This window comes from Palaemon carinicauda, chromosome 37, assembly GCF_036898095.1.
Source record: "Palaemon carinicauda isolate YSFRI2023 chromosome 37, ASM3689809v2, whole genome shotgun sequence".
NCBI lineage: Eukaryota > Metazoa > Arthropoda > Malacostraca > Decapoda > Palaemonidae > Palaemon > Palaemon carinicauda.
Window position 1 is genome coordinate 10,135,388 of NC_090761.1, and position 25,699 is coordinate 10,161,086.

The 25,699-nt window shown below is 34.4% G+C and overlaps 1 protein-coding gene across 2 annotated transcripts in view; it reads left to right on the forward strand.

The window, feature by feature from the left end:
- Wdr37 (WD repeat domain 37) overlaps positions 1-24,010 on the forward strand; it is a 660,332-nt gene extending 636,322 nt beyond the window's left edge. Inside the window, exons 11-12 of one of the 2 annotated variants that reach the window (XM_068360758.1) lie at positions 5,466-5,604; positions 23,841-24,010. In XM_068360758.1, coding sequence (XP_068216859.1) covers positions 5,466-5,600 — 135 coding nt within the window. In that variant the 3' untranslated portion in view covers positions 5,601-5,604; positions 23,841-24,010. Of the gene's footprint in view, positions 1-5,465; positions 6,331-23,840 lie in introns of those variants that run through there. The other variant, XM_068360757.1, reaches the window with a different exon arrangement.
- Positions 24,011-25,699: the final 1,689 nt, after the last annotated feature.

Below are 25,699 nucleotides of genomic sequence, written 5' to 3' on the forward strand. Positions count from 1 at the left end.
CACAAGATATCCCATGGAATTACACCATATTATTATAATTTTTACCAGCTAAGATATAACCCAAGTTGGAAAAGCAAGAAGGTATAAGCCCAAGGGATTCAATGGGGAAAAATAGCCCAATGAGGAAAAGAAAAAACTACAAGAGAAGTAATAAACAATAAAAAGAAATTATTTGAAGAACTAATAATATATTAGATCTTTCATATATAAACTATAAAAACTTGAAAAAAAAAAGTGGAAAAGAAAGCAGAACAACTTGCCTGAGTGTACCTTCAAGTAAGAGGACTCTAATCCAAGACAGTGGAAGGTCATGGTACAGAGGCTATGGCACTACCCAAGATTAGAGAACATTGGTTTGATTTTGAAGTATCCTCCTAGAAGACCTGCTTACCATAGCTAGAGAGTCTCTTCTACCCTTACGAAGAGGAAAGTAGCCATTGAATAATTACATTGCTGTAGTTAACCTTGGAGCAAAGAAGAATTGTTTGGTAATCTGTGTTGTCAAGTGTATCAGAAGAGAGGAGAATGTGGAAAGAATAGGCCAGACTATTCATTGTATGTGTAGGCAGAGACAGAATGAGCCGTAACCAGAGAGAGGGACCCAATAACTATCTAACAGTAGTATTTCATTGGGTGGCTGGTGCCCTGGCCAACTTACTACCTATTGTCAATGAACACTTGAACATACAATCCTTTCCTATAAAAGAATAGTTTTGCAGAAGAAGAAAAACAGAAAGGGCTAACGTTTCTATATAATTTTCTTTGTTTGCTTGCAGTATTGTTTGCAATTTTTAGCTGCAGTACTTATGGTAAGTAAAGTAAGATATCTAGAAGCTTGTAAAGGACAGGAAATTATATTGACACAAATCGTAATATTTGCCAGAGTTGTTATACCATTTAGCAAAACTTTAAAAAACACATAGAACCTTCAACATACTGTATGACTATTGCGGCTCTACGATCTTACTGGTCATATGTATAGAAGTATAGCACCAACACACTACTTCCATTACTGTACCACAGTCTTCTCCTTTGTATCCAGAAATTTATCCAGGACAACTTATCATTTATCTTTTATGTTACATTATACCGTTCCTTCTTCATAATATTTTCTTTGTGTTATATTGTCTACTCTTTCACACTTAAGTGGAGTCAGATTTTCCCCAGTCAGGACCTCAATGTGTGTCTCCTTTATACCAGTGATCTCTCCTGAGCAACATCAGTGAACACTCTTAAGTCTTTCAAGTTGATGTGTATAGTTAGGGCATTCCTCGTTGTCACAAAACTTTTAATATAAGATTCTTGGAAAACTGCTCATGGCCCCAATATGACAAAATATTCTAGGGCAGCTTTGGTAGCATAGCTAACACTGGAAGAACTGTCTAACTGCTAATGACTGAAGAAATTGATAGTATTTCAAAGCACTTGAAATTGGTCTAGTTTTTCCTTTGCCAAAGAAGTAGGAATTGTAATCACATCCCAGCAAAGCAGTGTAGAATGTGCCATCTATTTCACTAAGCTCCTCGACCATGCTTCTGATCTTTAACAATGTGCCAAATATTGTTGTGAGCATGTCTCATTTCCAGAAGTTCTGTTTGCAGGTCCACATCGCTGCACATCCTAGCGCACTTTCACTTGCAAAGGTTTGTCACTACTTTCGTAAAGCTGAATTTATTAGCATTGTGGCCACAGTCGTATAAAGGATAGTCCTGTTTTTTCAAACTGCTATTACTGTATGCCTACAGAAAATTCATAGTATTTTATTCCATAAGCTACAATTACTTTCTTGATCCCAATTACTTCAATATAATCATTTGCTGTCACTAACTGAACAAGAAAGGAAGGAAAGTATCTTTGAACTGTGACGAGGATAGTCACTTAGAAAAATCTTTGGCATTTCTTGGCTAGGAAGAATGATGCTGATAACAGTGTCAGTCTCTCCCCGAATTTGATGCACTGAATATTTTACTGTACTCTGGGTATAATCGTCACACAAAAAGTTCACTTCTTTGCTTGTGGGTTTAGAAATCATAGCTATGGGAGCTTTGGCAAATTCCTCATTAAGTTGAAGGAAAGTTTTGAATCATTCTGATTAGAAATATTCCATAAAAAAACTCATCACTTGCTGTAGTCAATGGTTTAATATCTGCTGTTGCCAGTGACTCAAGATGATTAGACAATTTGGACTTGCTGGTTTTAGTCATTGTTCCATCAACATTGCAGAGATTACTAACAGGGGGTGAGACAGGACCTTTCTTAAGTCAACCTTTTCCTGGCAGGATAAGAAGGTTACTAAACATGTCTCAGGAACATTTCAGCTCTACCACTTTCTTAACAATTATTGTATGTTGAAGTGCACCTGTTGTGAGTTTGGTATGGAAAGTACCATATTTGACAGCCTATAAGATGCACGGGTATATAAGACGCACCCATATTTCAGCATGTCAGATTCAGGAAAACAGTTTTTAGTTTATTTAAGCATATATTCTTTAAAATAGTCTTGCTGTCCATTGCAAAAGCAGAAACATATCGTATATTTCCGCTCATAAGACGACCATTAGTACATCGGCTAGCTTTTGTTGTATACTTAAAAATCCAAAATAAATTAAACAGAGGCCATTTTACATGCTTTTGCTAAATATGTGATGTAAAACCGAAACAGTTGCTTTGTTCATGTTTCATCACCGATCATAACGAACAAACGAATGCATTTACACATCTGTGTATAAGTTAGCTTTTGCAGCAACAGATATCTTACCAAGTATTGGTTATGAAATAATAATGTTATTAATTTTGTTTTACTTACTTTATCCTTAGTAATTCAAAATAATTGAAAAAGGAGTGATTCTATATCAAGTTTTTCCTAATAAACGCTGCCTAGAACAGAAAACGTTGTTTTAATTATGTTTCATCGCCGATCATAATGAAGAAACAAACGCATTTACATATCCAAGCGGTAACTAACAATACTAAGAGCTTTTAGTAAAGATATTATTACAAATGTTTTACTTGCCATATTGTCATGGGTAGATACAATACTATTAAAAGGATATGTTATTAAAAGACAAAAATATCTGTTTTCAAAGTGTGAGCAGCGAGACAAGATTCAACTACCATATTGTTTGGTCAAACCTGTCATCACTTCACTTTCGTCAGCATTTTAGAAGTGAACCGAGCCTCGACGAAGAGCGCCTGGAGCGATAAGGGGAATGTCCTGTTTTGACCAAGATGTCATCGTCTTAATCAGTGGAGTCGGCATATTTTGAGAAACCGAGTCTGAGGAATATCCTTTTTTATGGAATACTGTATGTCATCATGGGTAGACACATGCTGCCATTTTGTTACAACTTAACGCATAGTCCAGATTGCATCAGAAATTTCTTCTAGAAGCTTCCATGGCATGATCGAAGTGGGCGTTTTTGAGGAGGCCAATCGAGACTTAGAATTGTTGAAAAAACACCTTCTATGGAAATGACTACTGCCCACTCTAATTTGCTCTGCCCATACATGGGTATATAAACTTCAAGAAGAGATTGTCCAGGATAGATAGGACAAGACATATAAGGCTAGAGAGGAACTATGTCCAAAGCAGATGAGAACCAAGTCCTGACGAGATAAGAAGCAGAGAAGACCAGAGGTCTGATAGAACCAATTTCCAACCTTCCCTTCAGATGACAAATGCCTATCTCCAAAATCCTGTTATGGCTGAGAAGAATAGAGAAAATGAAGCAGCCAGCCCTCCATGCTTGTGACGAGAAGTAGCCAACATTGCCTGCAGCCTGGTCTTAGTTCAACATTATCATTGAATTCTTGGGGAAGACTTCTGATGTCTCATCTTGATGCCATCCTTTCTGTGACATCTTCAAATCCAAAGTCATCGTGCCAGTTTCATCTGAACTTCAGCCGCCCTTCTGCAACGATCTCAAGCCTGAAGTCTCCATACCAGTATCATCTCAGCAGCTAGAGAAAACTATTCCCTAAGTATTTCTAACTTCCTGACTGTTACCTTTTTCTATTAGTGTTTTGATTTATCAGTTAAAGTAACCGAAGAAGTAACATTCATTTTCTTTATAAGTTTGTGAATAAACGTGTTATGTTTTCTTGCAAGTTTCTTTTTTAATAATTCCCTATGTTTTATTTAGCTGTTGTCGAGCAATTTTATTTTAATTATTAAAAGAACCTGTAACGATTCTAAGATCGTAACAGTTCCCTAAAAATTTTTACACATTGCATAACAGAAAAGCCATTTTGTTTGTGTTTAGTCAACAATAACAAAGTACTGCTAATGACAGTATGATCTGACAGAGAAGAGGGTGCTTGGATGGAGAAAGAGTGGGGATAACTTGAATCATGGTAAATTTATTTTTAATGAAAAATAAATATGCTAATCTAAATTTGATTTCTACCGTTATTTACAATACCATTAAAATTAGCGAAGGCTAAGGAAAGAGAAAGTTATAAATTGCTGCGAAAGCAACCTTAACTCGATGTTTACATTTTGTCAGCTGATGTTTATAAACGAAAGTCACAGCATTTCATTTTAACAAATTCATTTTTAAACCACCAGTAATAATACAATAATACCAGCAATAAAAATAAAATAAGGGTACATGGAGTTTAATGCAGGTAAAAGTACCTAGCGTAAGCTGGGTTAGATTAGTCTAAGCCTACGGTAGGTCTCAAACTTTACCTACAATGTATAAGACGGAGGGCGAATTTTATAGCCAAAATTTTGGGAAAAAATTGCGTCCTATAGGCCGTCAAATACGGTAATAGTGATAATTAGATTAAAGATCATAAATAGAATAGTAATAATTGGGCTATTCCTTGGCAGATGTGTACATTGGGCCAAACATGGTTTTGTGAGGATTGTTAGTGACTAAAAAAATTGGAGAGAGAACAGCTTCGAGATAAAAGATAAAGAATCCTAACTTGAGAGAGAGAGAGAGAGAGAGAGAGAGAGAGAGAGAGAGAGAGAGAGAGAGAGAGAGAGAGAGAGAGAGAGAATATACCAGTGTGGCAACAAATATTTTATTTAGATTATATGATGAAAATGGTTAAGAAAAGAATATTTCCAAATTTTGAAGCAATTTCCTAGGTATTCAACTCTGCCCATCTCTGTATGGTCACACCACAGCTAACTGTTTAGTTGATATTTTTGGACATAAAGCTTGAAGTCTGGCTTTTATTTAAATCATAATCAAGAGGATTGCTGAGGGTTAGATTTTATTTTGAAAACCTCAGCCCTGTTACAATAACAAATTCCAGGTTCTGGTTGAAGTTATTGTCAACTTTATTTATCAGTGTCTTTTCCCTTCTTATTTACAATTTCCACTGGGTCAATATCATCTCTAGAGAGAAAATGTTTGTGTATGTACAGTACTTACCAGCTCTTGTTTTTCCATAACTTTTGATCTATGTTTTTTGGGCTTTATAGATTATTTTTTTTTTCTTAATTTCAACAGTGTCATCGCCGTATGGTGTGTAGTGTAGCATGGAGCGATGATTCCTTAGGAGCACGATGTAATCTGTTTACTGCTGGTTTTGATCGTGTTGTATATGGCTGGAACATAAATTCTTTCAAGGAAGGTAAAGATTAAAGATGTAAGTTGGCATATATATTGCTGTTTTCTTTTTCATTTTTTTCTTGTTCATGTTTTGTACTAGATTGTAATATACAATTTTGTTCATATGAAGTTCCAGTAATATTTGTGTTCATTATTTAAAAGGAAGTTGTGTTTTGTAGTGTAAATGAAAGCATTAGATATGTTTCTCATTTTCACCTTATTTCCATTTTTTATGTTACGTTTAGTAGTACTATGATGAAAGGATATTCTTCCATAAAGAAACACTTAGACCTAATCCTACCAAAGTTTATTATTGTGGGTCAACATCAGTGTGTTCAGACTGATTACGTGTATTTAAGACATGAGGTCAATCTTGAACTTTTGTTGAGCATCTCAGGATACAAATAGTTTTGAACTACGTTTTGTGGATCTCAAAGTAAACACATTAGATAATTAAGATTTTAAAGAATTTTTTTGTAATAAAATATTCAGAGTTGTGTATGGTGTTTTAAGTTACAAGTACAACTAATTTTCAATATTTTTTCAAGTTTATTGGTCCTTGAGTGATAATTAACTGATTTCTTATACAGAACTAAAAGTAATAGTTGACTTTAATCAGTCTGATAGTGATACCACACTTATATTTTTAAAATCTGAAAATGCCTTTCTTTAAAACCTTAGTATATTTTTTTGAAAACTGCATTTAGGGTTTTGCCTTCATTACTTTAAATGCTAAGGGAGCTTATTAATTAACCTTTTATGAGATTCTAGCAGTATCAAATTCATAGAATTTTTTCTTGAAGTAGTTAATGAATGTTTTTAACATCAGTTGCTTAATTTTAAGGTGATGAGGAGGTATTATCCAACTACTCTCCCAGAAGTAATTGCTATTCAAAGAGAATGGTCAAACTAAGTCATGTATATCATGAAAAATTTGTTTTTTATTTCTTATTTGTAATAATAGACATAATTAGCATTTGAATGGACAAAATATAATTTGAAAGGTACTTTACAATTTATTCCTGGTAAAACAATTATTAAGAGCAAAGCGGCCGAAGCAGGGTACGAAGTGCTAAACGAACCCCCTATCAGCACTGTGCATGGGCTGAGAAAACCAGATCTAGTTATCTGGAAGGATACTGAGTCAATTGTTATCGATTGTCAAGTGAACGCGGACTCTAATGTTCGTCCCCTATAAATTCTTTATCTAACGATTTATTTTGAAAAATTAAGTAAGTTTATGCTTTAGGCTAACTTCAATGCATCCTTTTTGAGGTTTTATACATTATTTTCTTTTCTAAACATAGTACAAAAATTGCAGTTATTCAACTTAAAATGTCAATAACAAATCACTAATATAGCATGAAAAACTTAATTTACTGAGACCCATTAAAGAAAATAGCTGTTAACTTCATAAGTGAAAAGCTTGATATGAGTGTTTTTTTACCACAGATGAGTTTTGTACTGCCCTAAGAATCTCATAGGGTTAATCTATTATCTGGGAATCTGTTAATCATAGTTTTAGGTATAAATAGATGCCTATTATTACCTGCATCACAGTTTTTATTGTAGATATTGCACAAGAAAAAAGCATTTATGGGAACCAGGGAATTAGTTGAAATACTCTTAGCATTATGAAAACATGAAGGAATTTATCATAGACAGTATTTATTTATTTGTTAAATGCATTTTATGCATATTGTAGTAATTATTTATATCTTACCTCTTATATTGGGCATTGTATAATAATATAGTAGCCTATAATTAAGTATATACCCTCTGTATGTTAAAGGGGAAGCAGGTCACAATTCAAGCATTAAGTGAGACAAAAGAAATGAATATTTTAGTAATGTTTGCTGGCAATACATGCCCCTTAAGGTATTGTGACTTTACCAAGTTTTCTGATGATCATTAGATCATTTTTTTCATTATCAACAAATAAGCTAACTAGACCACTGAGTCAGCATTCTTAACGCCTGTGTTTTTCAAGAAGCAGGATGCAGTTAAGTTTCAAAACATAAAATGTGATGTTTCACTCACATTTAAGAATCCCATAAATTTTATGCATCTTTCACAAGGACTTGAACTAACCAAGAGTTTCAGTGCATCATCTGCTCCTGGAGTTGCTACATGTTTTTTTTTATAATTCTGTTAATTTAATACTTTAAAATTTTCTTTAAGTTATAGAATTGAACATTTGTTTATTTTTCATGTAATTTGTGTGGTGATTGAGTCAATAAGATTGATTAATAACTATATGGAAAGACTTAAAATAAGAATTTTAACTTTCAGAGTTTTTGGTCGGAAAGATTTGTTTAAACATACAGTAATGAGGCTATGGAAGTGCATATCCTTATTTTAATCTTATACTTAGTGAAATTTAAATGTTAATTTGTCACCTTTGTATCTTTTCTAAATCTGAATGGTATGAACATACATAAGTGTGCCTAATTTTTTCCACTATTTTGACAACTTTTTTGGTATTTTAAGTTTTTTAATTCTCTACGATGGAGCTAGAATGGCTGAATTACCCCGTTGCATTAGCATTTGATAATAATGCATGATTGACTGTATGCCTATATAATTAAGTTTGATGGGGTGAGCTTTACTCGAGTAAGATCTAGTAAATTGTAATGAGTGTATAATAAAGTAATACCTCTGATATTGAACACCCCAGAACTCAAACAAAATTTGAAAAAAAAATGTGCCCCAGAAATTGAACAGAGGTTTGGAGGTAAAATAACTTTAAATAACCTGCATTGACTGAGTTTAATAACCAGTTTGCATGCATCACTTGCCCAGTTTAGCCCAAATAAGCATTATTCCAGTAACTTTTTCATTGATGACATTTGTTTTAGTTTTTTTGTTTTATCCTTACACAATGGCTAAAGAGGATGTGTCTTCAGATGAGGAGGAGCAGGGGATCTTTCCCCTAGTTCAGTGATAAAGGAAGTGATGACATTCTGGGATGAGTTACACTTTTTGTAGAAAATATCTTCCTGAAAAAGCTCTAGCCTGTAGAGCAGGCAATTTTTATAATGATAATGCATTACATAATTTTTGAAACTTCTTGAAACAGAGGCAAAAAACTATTCTCTCCTGATGAGTTCTTATTCAAATTGTCCTAGAATTACAGTTAGTGCCAGAAAAAAAAAAAAAGTAGCCCAGAGTGCTAGTTACCCATCATTTACTCACAACTCCTCCACTGACCTTCATCACCACCTTCCAATCAAGCCATTCACTTTCTCCAGGTAAAATGAACTGCAATGTTAATTTTTTTATCTTCATTCATTTACTCTTATTAATTATATCAGTTATTCTTGTTTAGGTACATTTTTATGTAATACACTGTAATATAGTATGGAAAATTTTAAGCAAATGTGGCCATTGACCCTTGATTTTCTATGAGAAAAATTGGTTCAGTGTTCAAATACAGCTTTAGAAGAAATTATGTTCAATATCTGAGGTACCAATGTTTTCATGCAATGTATGCATATATATATATATATATATATATATATATATATATATATATATATATATATATATATATATATATATATATTTATATATATATATATATATTTATATATATATATATATATATATATATGTATATATATATATATATATATATATATATATATATATACAGTATATGTATGTATAATTATATGTATATGTTATATACAGTATATAAGTACTGTATAACAATTTGCATAAATTATATGATATATATACAGTATACTGTATATATATATATATGTATATATATATGTATATATATATATATATATATATATATATATATACATATATATATATACATACATACATACATACATAAGGCTACACATATACACACATACATACATATACAGATAAATGTGTATCAGTAACACTCGTGATTTTAGTCAATGTATATATCAACCATAATGGCATTTAATACCAAATTCTATCTTTGGGAATGTACTATATCCACTAGAAATTCAATCGTGATAAATGCTTCTGTCTGGGCAAAGATTTGCACGTATGCCTTGAGCCGAAACATCGTCTGCAGGTACGACTCTACCAATCGAGCTTGATTGATAATGTCGTCCCTGCAGGCATTGTTTCGGCTCAGGTCATAGGCTCGAATCCTTGCCCAGTCAGAAGCATTTATCATAAGTGAATTTGTGGTTGATACTTACTGTACATGTAGATATACATACAGTATACAGACATGAACACATACATTTATTTATATATATATATATATATATATATATATATATATATATATATATATATATATATATGTGTGTGTGTGTGTGTGTGTGTGTAGAGACACTATTGCGTTTAATTCAAATTGCCCCCTAATGAGTTAATATGCATGAAAATCAACACAATATTGTGCTCAAATAGAAATAAGTTTCCATCTCATACTGGAATCAAATTCTAGTCCCTTCAAATAAAAGGCAAGGGCGGGAAGTTGGGGAAAACTCGCTGGTATGAGACTGATATCTCACCAAGTAAATCCTGAAATGCACTTAGGTTCCAACTTCTTTTAGAGCCTCTGGTGGCATGATTGGTAATGACCTTGCCTTTCATTTGATTGAGCTGGGGTTTGATCCCAGCATGAGATGAAAATTTATTTCTATTTGAGCATGATATTGTGTTGATTTTTATCCATATATATATGTATGTATATATATATATATATATATATATATATATATATAATATATATATATAGATATATATATATATATATATATATATATATATATATATATATATATATATATATATATTATATATATATATACATATATGTGTGTATATGTATATATATATACAGTATATATATATATATATATATATATATATATATATATATATATATATATATATATATATATTGTCACGACACTGACAATTAATTTAAACATTAATATTCAAGATGCGGGATACACAAAGTTTAATTTGTATTGAGCAATATATTTTCCAAAATAATCATACAAAGGTCTGAGCACTTTTAGAAAGTCTAAGAATTTCAATCTTGCAATGTTTCTTTAAATAAAATACGTGCTCTTCATTTCATGGTAGCATGATACAATTATTCTTAACTTGATGAACAACGGTCAGGGGACGAAGACTTAGCATTTACGTTACTTCAATTTCCACTCGAAAATTTCCAAGTCCAAAAGGTTTGAAAATTGTTTCTAAGTCTAAAAAGGAGGGTTCTGGTATGACAAGCAAAGGGACGAATATTTTGGGCAGCTTCTTCTACTGCTGCTTTAGGCCAGACTGATGCATGCCCGGCGGGTATCGTAAGGCATCTCCGACACCGTAGGGTGTGACCTCATGACGTCAGAGGCCGAAAACCAATCAGTGTCATCCTCGTCATAGTAATCCAGTTATGTCCGGCAGGCCTACGCCCTCCTGGCCGTTGTCCGTCAAGCTCCGCCTCAAGGCCCCCCAACAAAATCTGCAAGACAAGGTGGGAGGCAGAAAACCATTCGTTGGCAATTTGGCATGGAGACAACCTCTTCTCCGGTGGATGCTGATAAATCGCATTCCCCTCAAGCGAGCTGGTGACCAGGGGTCCTTCACGTGACCACAAGCAGGGTGTACGTGACAAATCCCCCCCTACCAAGTTACAGTTACTCCCGGAACTGTCAGAAATTCCAACAAACCAAGGAAAATCTTGTCACGTCACCATTTACCTCAGATTCAAACTCCGAATATTGCTACTTGGTCGCAACTCGCTCGGGGTGTGCAAAATCTTAACTTCCAAAAAAAAACTCAAACAGCATCATCTTACTAAGCTAAACCCACATCACTCATTACTGTAGCAAAATATGGATTATAACTCAAGACATGCAAAATGTGATCAAATGGTTATATAAGCAAAATGGTTATACAGTCAAACTGATTATATAGGCAACACAAGATCATATAATTAAAATGATTATATAAGTGACATAAGATTATATAACCGAAATGATTATATACTTCCCCCAAAGGAAAAAGACCCAAAAAACAACAGCAAATAACTCTGAAAACCAATACATATGGGTAAATGTGAGTAAATATGAGCAACCAAACTACTGAAAAAGGTTATATAGCTATGCATTACACATATATATAGGAAAAATCATGGCAAACAATTCTAAAACAAGACATATTTTGACAGCTTTAGGCAGCAAAAACTAGGAACAATATATCCAAGGTTACATGACCGCAACTGAAATCCGAGGATTTCCTTGAGCAAAACAAATCGTATAAAGAAAAATACTCAACTTAGGATTTTAATCCTCAGGCTCGCCTAAGCAATCAATTTACTACTACAGTCACAGGGGAGACGTTACATGGTTCAGTCTCACTCTCCACCCTGGATTCTGTAATTAGAGGCATGGTATAATAACAGTTAACAAAAGATCATATTACATACAAGAAAAACAATCCATTCCCTATGAAAAAGAATATTAAGTCCACAGAGACGTCATAATCACGAAAGAGATACATATCATTATCAGAAAAACCAAAATCAAATGTACAGGTTGGCCAACACATATACATACAAAAAAATAATTAAATCTCCCAAAAAGATTACCGAATACAATCTTGGTGCATGGTTCGATGAATCTAGCAAAGCGCTTACAAACTCAAAAAAGGTACTAGTACAAACGCAGAACACACAGTAATGCGTACAGACACAGAACACATCTGTGCGCGCACCCAACTTACAGGTGATACCAGCTGAGTTGGTGCGTCTTCGACCCGTGCTCGTGACGGTACGTCCACCCGGACAGCAAGAAACACGCACATACCAAGCAAAAACCTACACTCAAAGTCTTGTGGGTTAAGGGGCGGTCGCCTCTCTCTTCTGCTGTCGTCATCAGAGCTATGAACTCTACATGCCCAATCATTCAAATTCCAATCCGGGCAAACTGCTGACACATTGCTCGCATCACAACAGAAAACAAGCTCTCGAGCAGAAACTTTCACAACAGAGACACAACCTACACAAATCGCTTACACAACAGCGACATACTCATCTTGCGTTGTCTCCTCTTTTGCTCGAACTCAAACTAATCCGAACAAACAACAATCATTCTAGGACGCTTATTCATCCAAGCTATTCCACATCACACAACCAAAGGCTCTAGTGTTACCAACACACTAACATTCTCTACATCGCACTTTACAACCCCAAGCCCCTTAGGCCTGGGTCTTCCAATCCTCTTAGTGCTTGTGGAGCCCAATCAACCTTTGGTGAATCAATCTTTCTAGGGGAGTGCAACCACTCACCACAGAGAACCAATCTGAAACCAAAATTTCCTAACGCAACTATGAATAGGGAAAATCATTCCAATCAGATCTACGTTAATTCCCTACACCAACAAAAAAACAAAAGGCGAAAAACGTAAATTTACGTTAAAACTAAACGCCACAAAATTTCTCCAAAGTCCAGACTGTTCTAAAGTTACGTTAAACCTTACTCAGAACAAAAACTCTTCATAACCTATCACTGAGGCCAACAAAAGAAAACAATCTCTTCAAACAATTTTCAGAGAAAAAGAAAAAACTCGAAAAAAAACTTTCTTACTTCTCTACCTCTACGGGACAATCATTAGCCAAAAGAAAACAGTTCTCTCTAATCTGTTCTCACACAGTCATGTCCATACATCTTTTTCTTTTCATTCTACGAACATTTTTACGCCGCTCCTGCGCGTGCGCACTCATCTCTCTCTTTTTCAACAGAAAACGGGCATAGGCGATGCTCTGCCGCTCACCAGCTACTCCATCACCTCTCTCTCCCTCTCTCTCTCTCAACAGAAAACGCGCTCGGGTGGCGTTCTGCCACTCAGTTCTCTCTCTCTCTCTCTCTCTCTCTCTCTCTCTCTCTCTCTCTCTCTCTCTCTCTCTCTCTCTCTCTCTCTCTCTAGGAGTGCGCTAAAAATCAGCTGATCCATGATTGGCATCTAGCACAGGGGACATTGCTGACACATTCCGATCATCTGAACTCGTCAACTCACTTTGGCAGTACAAACCTCGTATACATTACCTCTCACTATACTTTTTACAGTTATTTTATCACGGTTAATATGAATTACCCTGAACGGACCAATAAAAGCTGATTCGAACTTGTGCTCTCTACCCTGAAGCCATTTTATATACACACGATCCCCTATCTGAATTTCGTGTGACTTTGTCTTAAATCTCCTGTTGTAACTACAAACCTTCCTCTCTTGGGCTATCTTCAAAAACTTATTTGTAACTTCAAAAGCCCTCTTATTTACGTTGGCAACATAGGTACGAAAATCTTCTACATCATACACAGGCAGTTTCTTTTCCTTTGTGAAAACTTCATAAGGCAAATTTGGATATTTACCGAAAACTAAGTAATACGGTGTATCTCCAACACTCTCATTATATCCTGTGTTTAAAGCAAATTAAGCCCAAAACCCTTAAAATTACGTCCTGATCTTATGCACAAAACAGGCATCATGATACAAAAAAAAAAAAAAAGAAGAAAAAAAAATCTCTTTTGCCTTCGAGACAAGTTACCGAAACTTACATAACTCTGAAGGGCAATTAGCTAGCCTCTTATCAGGTCTCTAAACAAAGCCATCAAAATACTAGGCTTTGTCTCGTGGATTCACCAAATCACTTAATTAACATCAAACCCACGTTCTACGTCATACCTTAACTTCAAAAATAAGTAATCAACTTAAGAATTCTTTACATGAATCAGAGTGTATTGCTTGAGTAAGTTATTCTTCAAACCACAGGTTAGCCTATCAAGTCTTGCAACTCTAGACCTACTGTTATAACTATCGTGTCTCCAATATCTGCTGTTACAGTCGTTTCGCTCATTTACATTACTCTTTGCCACGAATAAATGAAAATTTACGGCATCTTGTTCGCCATTTCTCGAATTTTTTCACATTACTTATTTTGTTCTCGCGAGTTAACTAAAACTGACAAACACATAAAAAACTCAAATTTTCATCTTTATATCATAATGTCAAACATTACTCGAAATCAATCATTTTGTGTCTACTTGTCACGATTTTTCCAAAACACATAACCCTCTAAAGAGTTAGATTTGTAAACAAAGAATTAACTCTGATCTTTAAGCAAATGAAACTACATTACTTGTCAAAATCTTAGGTTTCCTCTTAACACACACACACAGCAAAAATTCATTCAATGTGTGCTCTATAACAGTGGCGGTGACATCATAATGCTTACTCAGGGAATCCACACAACATCGCATTCGTTTCACTCATCTTCATTCGTGTCAGCTGACTTTAATCGGGATCCCTTTAAACAAAAATGCATTCACTCTCCCTGATAAACAATTTGACATTACTTTTCCAAAACAATTTGCTAACAATGCTCGGTGTCATCAATCAGACCGAACACTTGACAAACAAATCACTTATGACACACTGTAACTAAAAGAAACCAAAGTCGAAATTTTTAAAATCTCCTACGTGACAGTACTAATTACTTAACAACTGAACTCGCTTCGTTGATTACGTTAACAACTCGTCTTTATCAATCAAGATAATCTCAGGCGAAAACTGGCAAACAATAGCTTACTCTTTCTTTCAAAACATTTCACATTGAACTAAGTACGCTATTAATCGATAACACGGAATACGACGTAAGAGCAAATATTGTGACCCTAATTTCCCAAATACCAATGTACCTAATTTACATCTTTTTTCTCCATAATCATATCAAGTACATACTCAAAAGAGGTATTACAAAAAACTTCATAACTTACTCCTTACCTCTGAACTTACAAACGTTCTACATTTCCTCTCTGGAATCAACAACTTGTTATTGTTAACACAAAGTTATATCAACACGTGACTTGCCTTCTTTTTCCAACAATCCAAAAATCACATTTAAAATCTTTGACCACAAAGATCACAAAAAACAAACTCAAAATACTATAAGTCGAAGAAACTATGCAACGAAAACTTATAGTTCATGCAACACAAAATACAATTTCTCTTTTGACCACACAGCAACAAATCAACTTAATTTTCTTCTTTTACCAACAGAGATTCTACTCTTTACTCGAAGCTTTAACAATGAAAAGAGTTTACTCGTCTAGTTACTTTCTTCAATTAAACTAGTGTCTTTCATCCAAATTTAACATAACGCAAAGAAAACGGGATGATAGCTTCGTTACTCTACAAAATCTCAAAATACATTAGTTAAACATAAAACTACAGATTTTGTAACATGTTACTTAACTTCCGTGGGGGGTTGATTGCTGTGGGTCGCCTTGGGTCCCTCGTCCTACTGTTTCTGTCTGGGACCTCTTTCACCATTCCTTGACCTTGGCGGGCGTGTCCTTCTAGCCAAAACACCAGCTGCTTCTTGGACGACGAGTTCCTCTATGGCACGGGTGATCAGGGACACTCCGACTGCTTTCGACAGGGTCCTAAATCGCCATTTCGGACGGCGATGTTCGATGCTGTTGCTCCCGCGACGAAAAACTGTCTTCTCTTCCAACAGGAACGGTGCCGTGTCATCCTCTCTCGGACGAATGTGTTTCCTTTGTGTTTCCTCTCCTGTGCCCCGTCCATTCCGGCCCTCACAACTCGGCGTAAGGGCGCTAAGGTCTCCTTTCCACAGGTCCTCCGTGGGTGACCAATCCGGCAAACTCCTGGCTGATTCCTTCTCGACGGGGATTACGTTGCTGGTCGTTCTCAGGCCTGCCCTCCGTTGTAGACTTCTCCTTAGCTGTGTCCATGATATGGACTCCATAAACTCTATTTTTCTCCTCAATTTCCCAAGGGCCTTTGCTCGCAGTCCCTCTTTCGCCTCGATGATTTTCTGACGATCAGTCCAACAATGATCCGTCATCGCTGCTTCCACCAAACTCAGAAATATTTCATATTGGCCATATAGTCTATTTCCTCCGAGTGGGGATTCGAACCCATCTTCAAACGAAGGGTTGTTATGGTCCTCTTCCTGCCGTATTCGCTTCTCTGTTCCCATCGATGTTTTAGTGTATACAGGTTCTCCTTGTGTCCTCACGACATGACGTAGACCTCCGACGTCGTCGACTTTCATGTACAATTCTTCAAGTTCCTGTGAACTCATATCGTGATTTTATTTATTCTTTTTCCTAATTGCTCAATGATCCACCGACTAGCCACCATTTTATTGTCACGACACTGACAATTAATTTAAACATTAATATTCAAGATGCGGGATACACAAAGTTTAATTTGTATTGAGCAATATATTTTCCAAAATAATCATACAAAGGTCTGAGCACTTTTAGAAAGTCTAAGAATTTCAATCTTGCAATGTTTCTTTAAATAAAATACGTGCTCTTCATTTCATGGTAGCATGATACAATTATTCTTAACTTGATGAACAACGGTCAGGGGACGAAGACTTAGCATTTACGTTACTTCAATTTCCACTCGAAAATTTCCAAGTCCAAAAGGTTTGAAAATTGTTTCTAAGTCTAAAAAGGAGGGTTCTGGTATGACAAGCAAAGGGACGAATATTTTGGGCAGCTTCTTCTACTGCTGCTTTAGGCCAGACTGATGCATGCCCGGCGGGTATCGTAAGGCATCTCCGACACCGTAGGGTGTGACCTCATGACGTCAGAGGCCGAAAACCAATCAGTGTCATCCTCGTCATAGTAATCCAGTTATGTCCGGCAGGCCTACGCCCTCCTGGCCGTTGTCCGTCAAGCTCCGCCTCAAGGCCCCCCAACAAAATCTGCAAGACAAGGTGGGAGGCAGAAAACCATTCGTTGGCAATTTGGCATGGAGACAACCTCTTCTCCGGTGGATGCTGATAAATCGCATTCCCCTCAAGCGAGCTGGTGACCAGGGGTCCTTCACGTGACCACAAGCAGGGTGTACGTGACAATATATATATAATATATATATATATATATTATATATATATATATACACATATATATATATATATATATATATATATATATATATAATATATATATATATATATTATATATATACACATATATATATATATATATATATATATATATATATATATATACACATATATATGTTTGTATGTATGTATGTATGTGAGTGTGCACAGAAATAATTTCAAGTACATTTTCAGATATGTAACCATTATTGTACTTGAGATAGAAATACATTGTGTATAAAGTTTTCAACTTTCTATTCATGAAGTTTCTGTTGTTAATGAATATATTGTCGGAGTGAGTATCTAGGTGATGGAGATAACTGTTTAAAGATAATTTGATGCTGTATTATATCACTGCATTCCATGGTCTTGTATGGGAATTAGCTTAGCTTCTTGTCCTTGCTTAAGAGTGTTAAAATTGAATTATTTTTCATCAGACAGTGATTCCATGTACAGTACTTTATATGATTGTAATGGATTTTATGGTATAACTTATAAACAAGTTAGGGTTAGATATTGAGAGCAGGCTTCTCACTGTATTGAATGTGAATTATTTATTTTCCCATAAGGCTGTGTTTATGACAGATTTTGTTAAAGGTACACATTGCAGCCCATAAATAGTGAGGTGTTCTTAAGGTCTATCCAGGATGATTGTTTTGTTACATTTAGTGGAATTGTCTCTTCTCTCTCTAAAATATTTAATTGGTATGGGGAAATATATATATATATACAGTGAACCCTCGCTACTTCGCGGTTCGACCATCGTGGATTCACCACTTCGCGGATTTTTTCCATAACCCATATATATATAGTAATATATATATATATATATATATGTATGCATGTATTTATGTATATATGTAGGTATGTATATGTGTATACATATAAATATATATATATATATATATACACACACACACATATATATATATATATATATATATATATATACATATATATATATATATATATATATATATATATATATATATATCTATATATCTAAAGTAGGAAGATGTGATGTAGTTCTAAGGGAAAAGTATGGGAAATATGTCTGGGTAATAAGCAAAGCTCTACCTCCAGTTTGTTTCTACATTATGATCAGAGATAAATGTAAACAAAACATTGGTTGCCATTTTTTATCGTGCTTTTTAGCGTGTTTAGGAAATGTATGATATAAAATCACCTTTAATATTTGTGCCTGTTTTAGTTTAGGGTACTGTAGTACATGCATTAAGTGTTCTGTACATTAAAGGGTAGTTTGTTAACAGTACTACGTACAAGGGAAGGTTTTAAAAGTCTGAATATACATGTTGAATAAATAGGTAAATATGGTGTCACTACTTCGCGGATTTTCACCTATCGCGGCCGCGACTGGAACCTATCTACCGCGATAAACGAGGGTTCACTGTATATATATACAGTGAACCCTCGTTTATCGCGGTAGATAGGTTCCAGTCGCGGCCGCGATAGGTGAAAATCCGCGAAGTAGTGACACCATATTTACCTATTTATTCAACATGTATATTCAGACTTTTAAAACCTTCCCTTGTACGTAGTTCTGTTAACAAACTACCCTTTAATGTACAGAACACTTAATGCATGTACTACAGTACCCTAAACTAATACAGGCACAAATATTAAAGGTGATTTTATATCATGTATTTCCTAAACACGCTAAAAAGCACGATAAAAAATGGCAACCAATGTTTTGTTTACATTTATCTCTGATCATAATGAAGAAACAAACTGGAGGTAGAGCTTTGCTTATTACCCAGACATATTTCCCATACTTTTCCCTTAGAACTACATCACATCTTCCTACTTTATATATATATATATATATATATATATATGTGTGTGTGTGTGCGCGTGTGTGTGTATATATATATGTATTTATATGTATACACATATACATACCTACATATATACATAAATACATGCATACATATATATATATATATATATTACTGTATATATATGGGTTATGGAAAAAATCCGCGAAGTGGTGAATCCGCGATGGTCGAACCGCGAAGTAGCGAGGGTTCACTGTATATATATATATATATATATATATATATATATATATATATATATATATATATATATTCTCTATAAGTAAATTACTGTATATTGGTAGGGACTGTAAAAGAACAAAGGGAATTAATACAGTAATTTACATTGAAATTATGATAACAGAAGATAACTAGCCTTAGAATTAATAAGGAATGTGCAGTAGTTATTATGAAGAGATGCAAAGACAGCGTGAGGTATAGAGTAGGAAGTTTGAAAATGGTGATGTCGCCAAAGCTTTTATGAATATATGCAGACCTGGACTAAGGACCAGGTTATGTTTTAAGACTTGTTAAGAGGATGCCTTCACCACAAATAGTTATAATGATTTCAGTACTATATTTGTCAGAGAACAGTGAAAACAAGGACTACGTATAGTGGATTGTATAACCTATTTGAAATTGGATTCATACATTTAGTTATCTTTCTAGTATGGTGGAATCTTTCATAGCCAAAGTTTGATTTATTTTCATTTATAAATCTAGAAAATCTGATTTCAAACAAATACTTGAATACCTTGAAGGTTCATTCAAACTTTGCCATAATTCGAGAGTTTTCGCTATCAGAGTAAAGTGTTCAAAGAAGTAAAAGGCATTTGAGCTAGTTGAAAGGGGAAAATATATTTATGGCTGTTGAAAGAATGAGTATTAATGTTTTAATATTTTACAAATTGTTATTTTAGTGTGAATAATTCAAATCTAAAGTTGATGAAGTAGTACCTTACCATAAATACTTTAATAGCATATATTTGAATCACTTGAAACTGCAATATTGGGAAATATAGTGCTTATGAATTGCAATGATATACAGTTTAGAATAACACCTATTATTTGAAACATCACTGATATACTACAGCTGTATGCTAATTTGTCAAGATCAGGGTCAAGTTTAATGCCAAAATAAGCTGTTTTATTGGAAATATATAAAATTTGAAACATTCACACTGTTTTATGCATTTTAAGTCTTTTTATTCATTGTATGTAAATTTCAAACTGGAAACTTTGTCAGTACGTAGAGTTATCCGTCCGGTACCACTTTTGCCTAAAATGGACTGGAGTATGTTTTATATGGGGTTACCTTATAGTTCAGTGGCAATACTTTCTTTTTAATTAGAAAATGGTGACAGAATGATAACTGTTAGTCTCCTAAAATTCCGGGAAACTCTCATACTGGTAGCCCTTCATTGTACCCTCTGAAAATTTGAGATACTGTAGTTCTTGATTGGCCGACCTGTTGTCATGAATGAAAACCTTTGCTAATTTTTCTACAGTTGATGCAGAACTCCTTTCCTTTCTCTCAAAATGGTCAATCCATTTGGTGAATATCAGTCACAGAACAGCTTTTTGTGTTTTATAACTTAGGAAAGACATAGATAATAGATACTGTGTATTTGATTGGCAGCCTAGTTTTTTTTTTCCATATAATGGGTAAAGGGATAACAGTTATTCATATCTTGTTAATAAAATATAGAAATTTTGGTCTAAACTTTAAAGATGGATAATTGAAGCCATTTTTTTATCCTCTTTGATCATTGGAAAAATTATTGTATACTACATTCTTATACCATTTTCCAGATATTCAAATGCTTTTAATAAAAGGTTTTCATCACTTTACTGAGGTCTGTGGTTTTTAAGCAGTGGGGTGTCTAATCTTGACTTCATATTTTTGTCTACTTATTTTAAGCATAATTCATGAAAATAGAGATGTGTCACAATTTAAGATTTTAAGGTCTGAAATAAAGTAAAGCGTGCAAGCACTAAAGGATTCTTCGCAATTAGAAAATTGAGTGTCTATTAGAAAAGTAAAATTAATTTTAATGCCAAGCTTTAATTGGGTAATTTTTAAAAGTGCCAAAGATAATTTTTATGTATATGTAAAGTTTATACAGTATATGTGTTATTTATTGGTGTATATTCACAAATTTTGTTTTCATTAGTTCTTTTATATGTTCAGAGGTCATCAAATATAGGTGTAGTCCTACAGTATATATCTACTACAAAACAAAAAAAAAAGACTCGGCATTATAGGCAATTTGGTAACCCCTGTAATTAATTCACTGTCATACCTACGATATTATCCAAAAGTCCTATGCATTAAGTTCTTACTAAAGTTTGGAGTGATTAGATGTTGAGAGCCTGTTTACTTTGCTTGTTTGGATCATGCACTTATGCAAAATAAATAGGTGCGCTTTAGAAAACAAATTTAAGGTCACTACGTAGGTCACTAAACAATTTCAAGCCTCAATGTTTGAAATCTCTCTCTATCATTACTGAAGTTAATTTGCTAAATGGATTTAGTTTTTCAAACTGTTTTACAATCTACACAAGAGTTTGATAAGTAAAGTGATATTCCATTTTATACCGATTTTTCTTCTTATTTTTTAATTTTACTCGTAACAGTAGATTGTCCAGAAATAACTCAATTGTTTGCCTGATCTCAGGGTATGAATTATATAAAAAAATTGTTATGTTTTCTCTAAGAGTGAAAAAGATAATTACACTTTAGCAATAAACTTAGTTAATTAAGCTTTAAATATTTAAAGCTAACCTGTGTTAATTTAGAAAAGTGTTTTTCCGGGTCTGTCCCATTTTTTTTTAGTAATTTGTATAGTCCTCAAATTTAATAGATAGTGAAACACATTTGATTGCAAAAATGCTTTTGAGCCCTTTGATGGATTGCAAATTTTAGAACAATAGGATATGTAAAGAGTCAGTGTCATAAAAGGCAAAGAATTGATGTAATAGCCTTTATAATTCTATAATGGTACAGTAATGCTTATAATATATAACTCTATTTCATTTAAACTTGAATAATGATCCTGACCCGTAGACTTAATCATTTTTTTTCCCGAAGATTTCAGTACAGAATTTTAATTTTTTCCCATATTACCTTTTATTAAAAGTAATATTTTTTACCCATTTTTTAGGTAAAATGCAAACCTTTTGGGTCTCGGAAAAACACGTATACATTGTAGATGTATATTTTGGCATACTTTTACATATATGCTAACTCTTCAAAGGAAGATTCTTTTTTCTTAAACCAGATTATTTGTAAATTCCAATACTGCAGCATTTCTTATTCTTAAATAGTATTAAATTTTTTTTCATAATTCCAAAACAAATTTTTTTTGTAATATCACTCGTTATGAATATGCAACTTTAACTATTATTTAGCTATATTCTTTGCTAGTACAGTGGTAACATGTTCGCCCTGCATTTGCATGGCAGCAGCTCAATCCCAGCCCAGGACCATGAGTTTAACCTGTTTACTGGTGAGGCCACTGCTGTGGTTGGGCACCACAGTGAGGGGTTGGGCTTGCCCGGCTGACATTCTGGTGAGCATCTATTCTGATGAAACTGGAATTTTAACCATACACCTTTACCTTTAAATATGATAATTTCATGTACATTTAAGAGTAAAAGATTAGGCGGCATGTTGTAGATAAACGTGAACGGTAGAATGAGAAACACAACCTGTCTCCTCAGCCATAGTTATGAAATATTGTCCTCATTATTAAGAACACCAACCAGTGAAGCTTTTCTGAAGCCTCAAAAGATTAGGAATGGACACTGTCATCCCAACAATATTCTTACCATAGGAACCATTCTCTATTTTAGTTCAAATCTCATTACCCAACTTTCTTTTCTGCGTGTTTGTGTATGAAGTCCTGTTTGTTGAAGTTTTGTCAACAAAAAATTATTTGGGAGGTGAGACCCACCAAATGTTGATACCCCTATCTAAAAATAATATGCTGCCATTTATGCTTTGTGTATGTTGATAAACCAGATTATTCAAGTAAACTTGTAAATAAATCTTATCTGTTTCACTAGAGTACATTGCATAGGTCACACCATATATTCATTCATTTTTCATTTTGTTCACAAAATATAGTCACCCATTTATTTTCAAGTAGCTGTATAGAATGCAATTAGTAGATTACATTTGGTAGAAACCACATTGGTTTGTGAAGTTATTTCTAAAAACATATTTTAATCTTTTTTCCCATATAAATTTAATTTGTAATAATGGATTTTTTTATATGTACAGTGAAACTAAACATTAACTTTAAATAGTTAACAAGTTTTTATCAAATTATTACACATGGAGGTACTTACTTGCATTAATAATATATACTGTTAATACCTAATAAATTCTGTATTGTACTATAGTAAAGGTTTTTTAAGAGAATTTGCATTGCAGTACTGATAAATACTTTCTTCCAAAAGCTGATATGATGATTAAAATGTACCTTTATTTGTTCTACAGGTTTTGTATTGCGTTGAATATTTTTATAACAAATCAGAAAGTGTACTGTACATTGTTTTCAGAGTAATATTGGCAACTTGTGCTTTTACAAGTATATTAGGAAATAGATTGTTCATAGCTGTGTATTCAGTATTATTGTTAAAACCCTAATAAATGTCAACCTAAAATCATTATTTATTATCATTTCCTTTTATTATTTTATTACTGCTATTTTAAAGCAGTTACCATCGAATAATTTTTATGCTCAAGTATGGACCAAAGTGAGAGGATGGTGATAAATGTAGCTATTGTGACACCAGTTTACTAAGCAAATCCACCTTGAATATAAGGTGAAAACTGAAAAAAAATGTTTGTTTGATAGCTCTAAGTTAGAGGGCCATAATTCTAGAGCCATGGGTACATAGATGAAAACGAAGATTATTTTATATATTCGAATAGTCCGATTAGAATTGTACATAGGAGGACTTATTAATATAATTTGTAAAGTGGAAGACTTTGAATTTGTTTGTCAAACAATCATATTATATGGGTGAAACCAAGAAAACCTTCTATAATATCCGGTTAGAAAAAATGAGTTGACTATTTATTTTTTACCTTTTCAAAAGAAATTCAAATACAGTATAAGGATAGTGGTGAATGAAACATTGACAAGTTATTTTGCCCTTCTAGGGCAGGGCCACGATCCAGATGGCTTACTTTCCTATCCCAGTAGCAGAGTTGGCCAGAGATGCATGTCCCCTGGGCCAAGGCCCAAGAGGCTCACTTAAATACCCTGGTAGTCAAGCTGGTCGGAATTGCATAGTCCCATGTAGGGCCACTCCCCTGGTGGCTGGTTTAACTAACCCAGTAGCCAGGCTGGCTAGAGATTCACAGTCCCGCTTTTCACATTGGGTAAGCTTTTGGAGGAACTTGGGTGCCACATTCCTTTTTACCTGGATGGAAGAGTGCTGCTCCCTTCTCTGTTAGAGATACTTTAGTATCTTGAGTTGAGAAGATGCCACTCTGGTAGCCATGGGTCAGTAGTTGAGGAGCAATGGCCTGTGCTCATGAACATGAACCTTGGCTTACTCCATCATAATCAATAAAGAGAAGGGGAGAATTATTGATAAGTGAAGAAGAGTGAGCTTGCTCTCTATTCTTCCTACTCTACCAACTCTACTTCTCCCTATTTTTTTTCAGACTCGTGAAAGGAGAAAGCAGATATAGTATTCACTCCCAAAGCATCTCGCTATGTTCCTGGAAAATCCTAGCATGCGCTCATCTCCCTCTGGAGAAAATGGCAGACTTCACCCCTTGATCATTCATTAAGATTTGGTCAGGTGAAGAGCAACCATTGATTTTACCTTCATCATTCAAGTCCTGTCATATGAAGAATGCCTTGGCCAAGGAAGCTTCTCTCTCTCTTACATTGGGAGTATGGGCTCTCATCCTTCGACTGGTACTTTCAGAGTGGGTCTAACAATTTTACCTGAATGCAGGTGAATGATGTCAGCCGAAATGCAACACTGATTGTAAAGGCTAGACAGATGTGAGATGGATGTTTCTCACATCTTCCTTGTTCCTGTAGTGACTAGGAGGGGCATCCTTGCCCTTAAGAGCTGGTCGTCTCCACCAGGTGGGAGTAACAAGAGCTCTAACTGGCCAGATAGTACAACATTGGATACCTCTTTCTGGTTACGGATCGTTTTTCCTTTGCCTACACATACACCAAATAGTCTGGCCTATTCTTTACACATTCTTCTCTTTCCTCATATACCTGACAACAGGGTTTAAACTACTGCACTGTAATTGTTCAGAGGCTACTTTCCACTTGTAAGGGTAGGAGGGTACCTATAGAAAGCAGCTTTCCTAGGAGGATA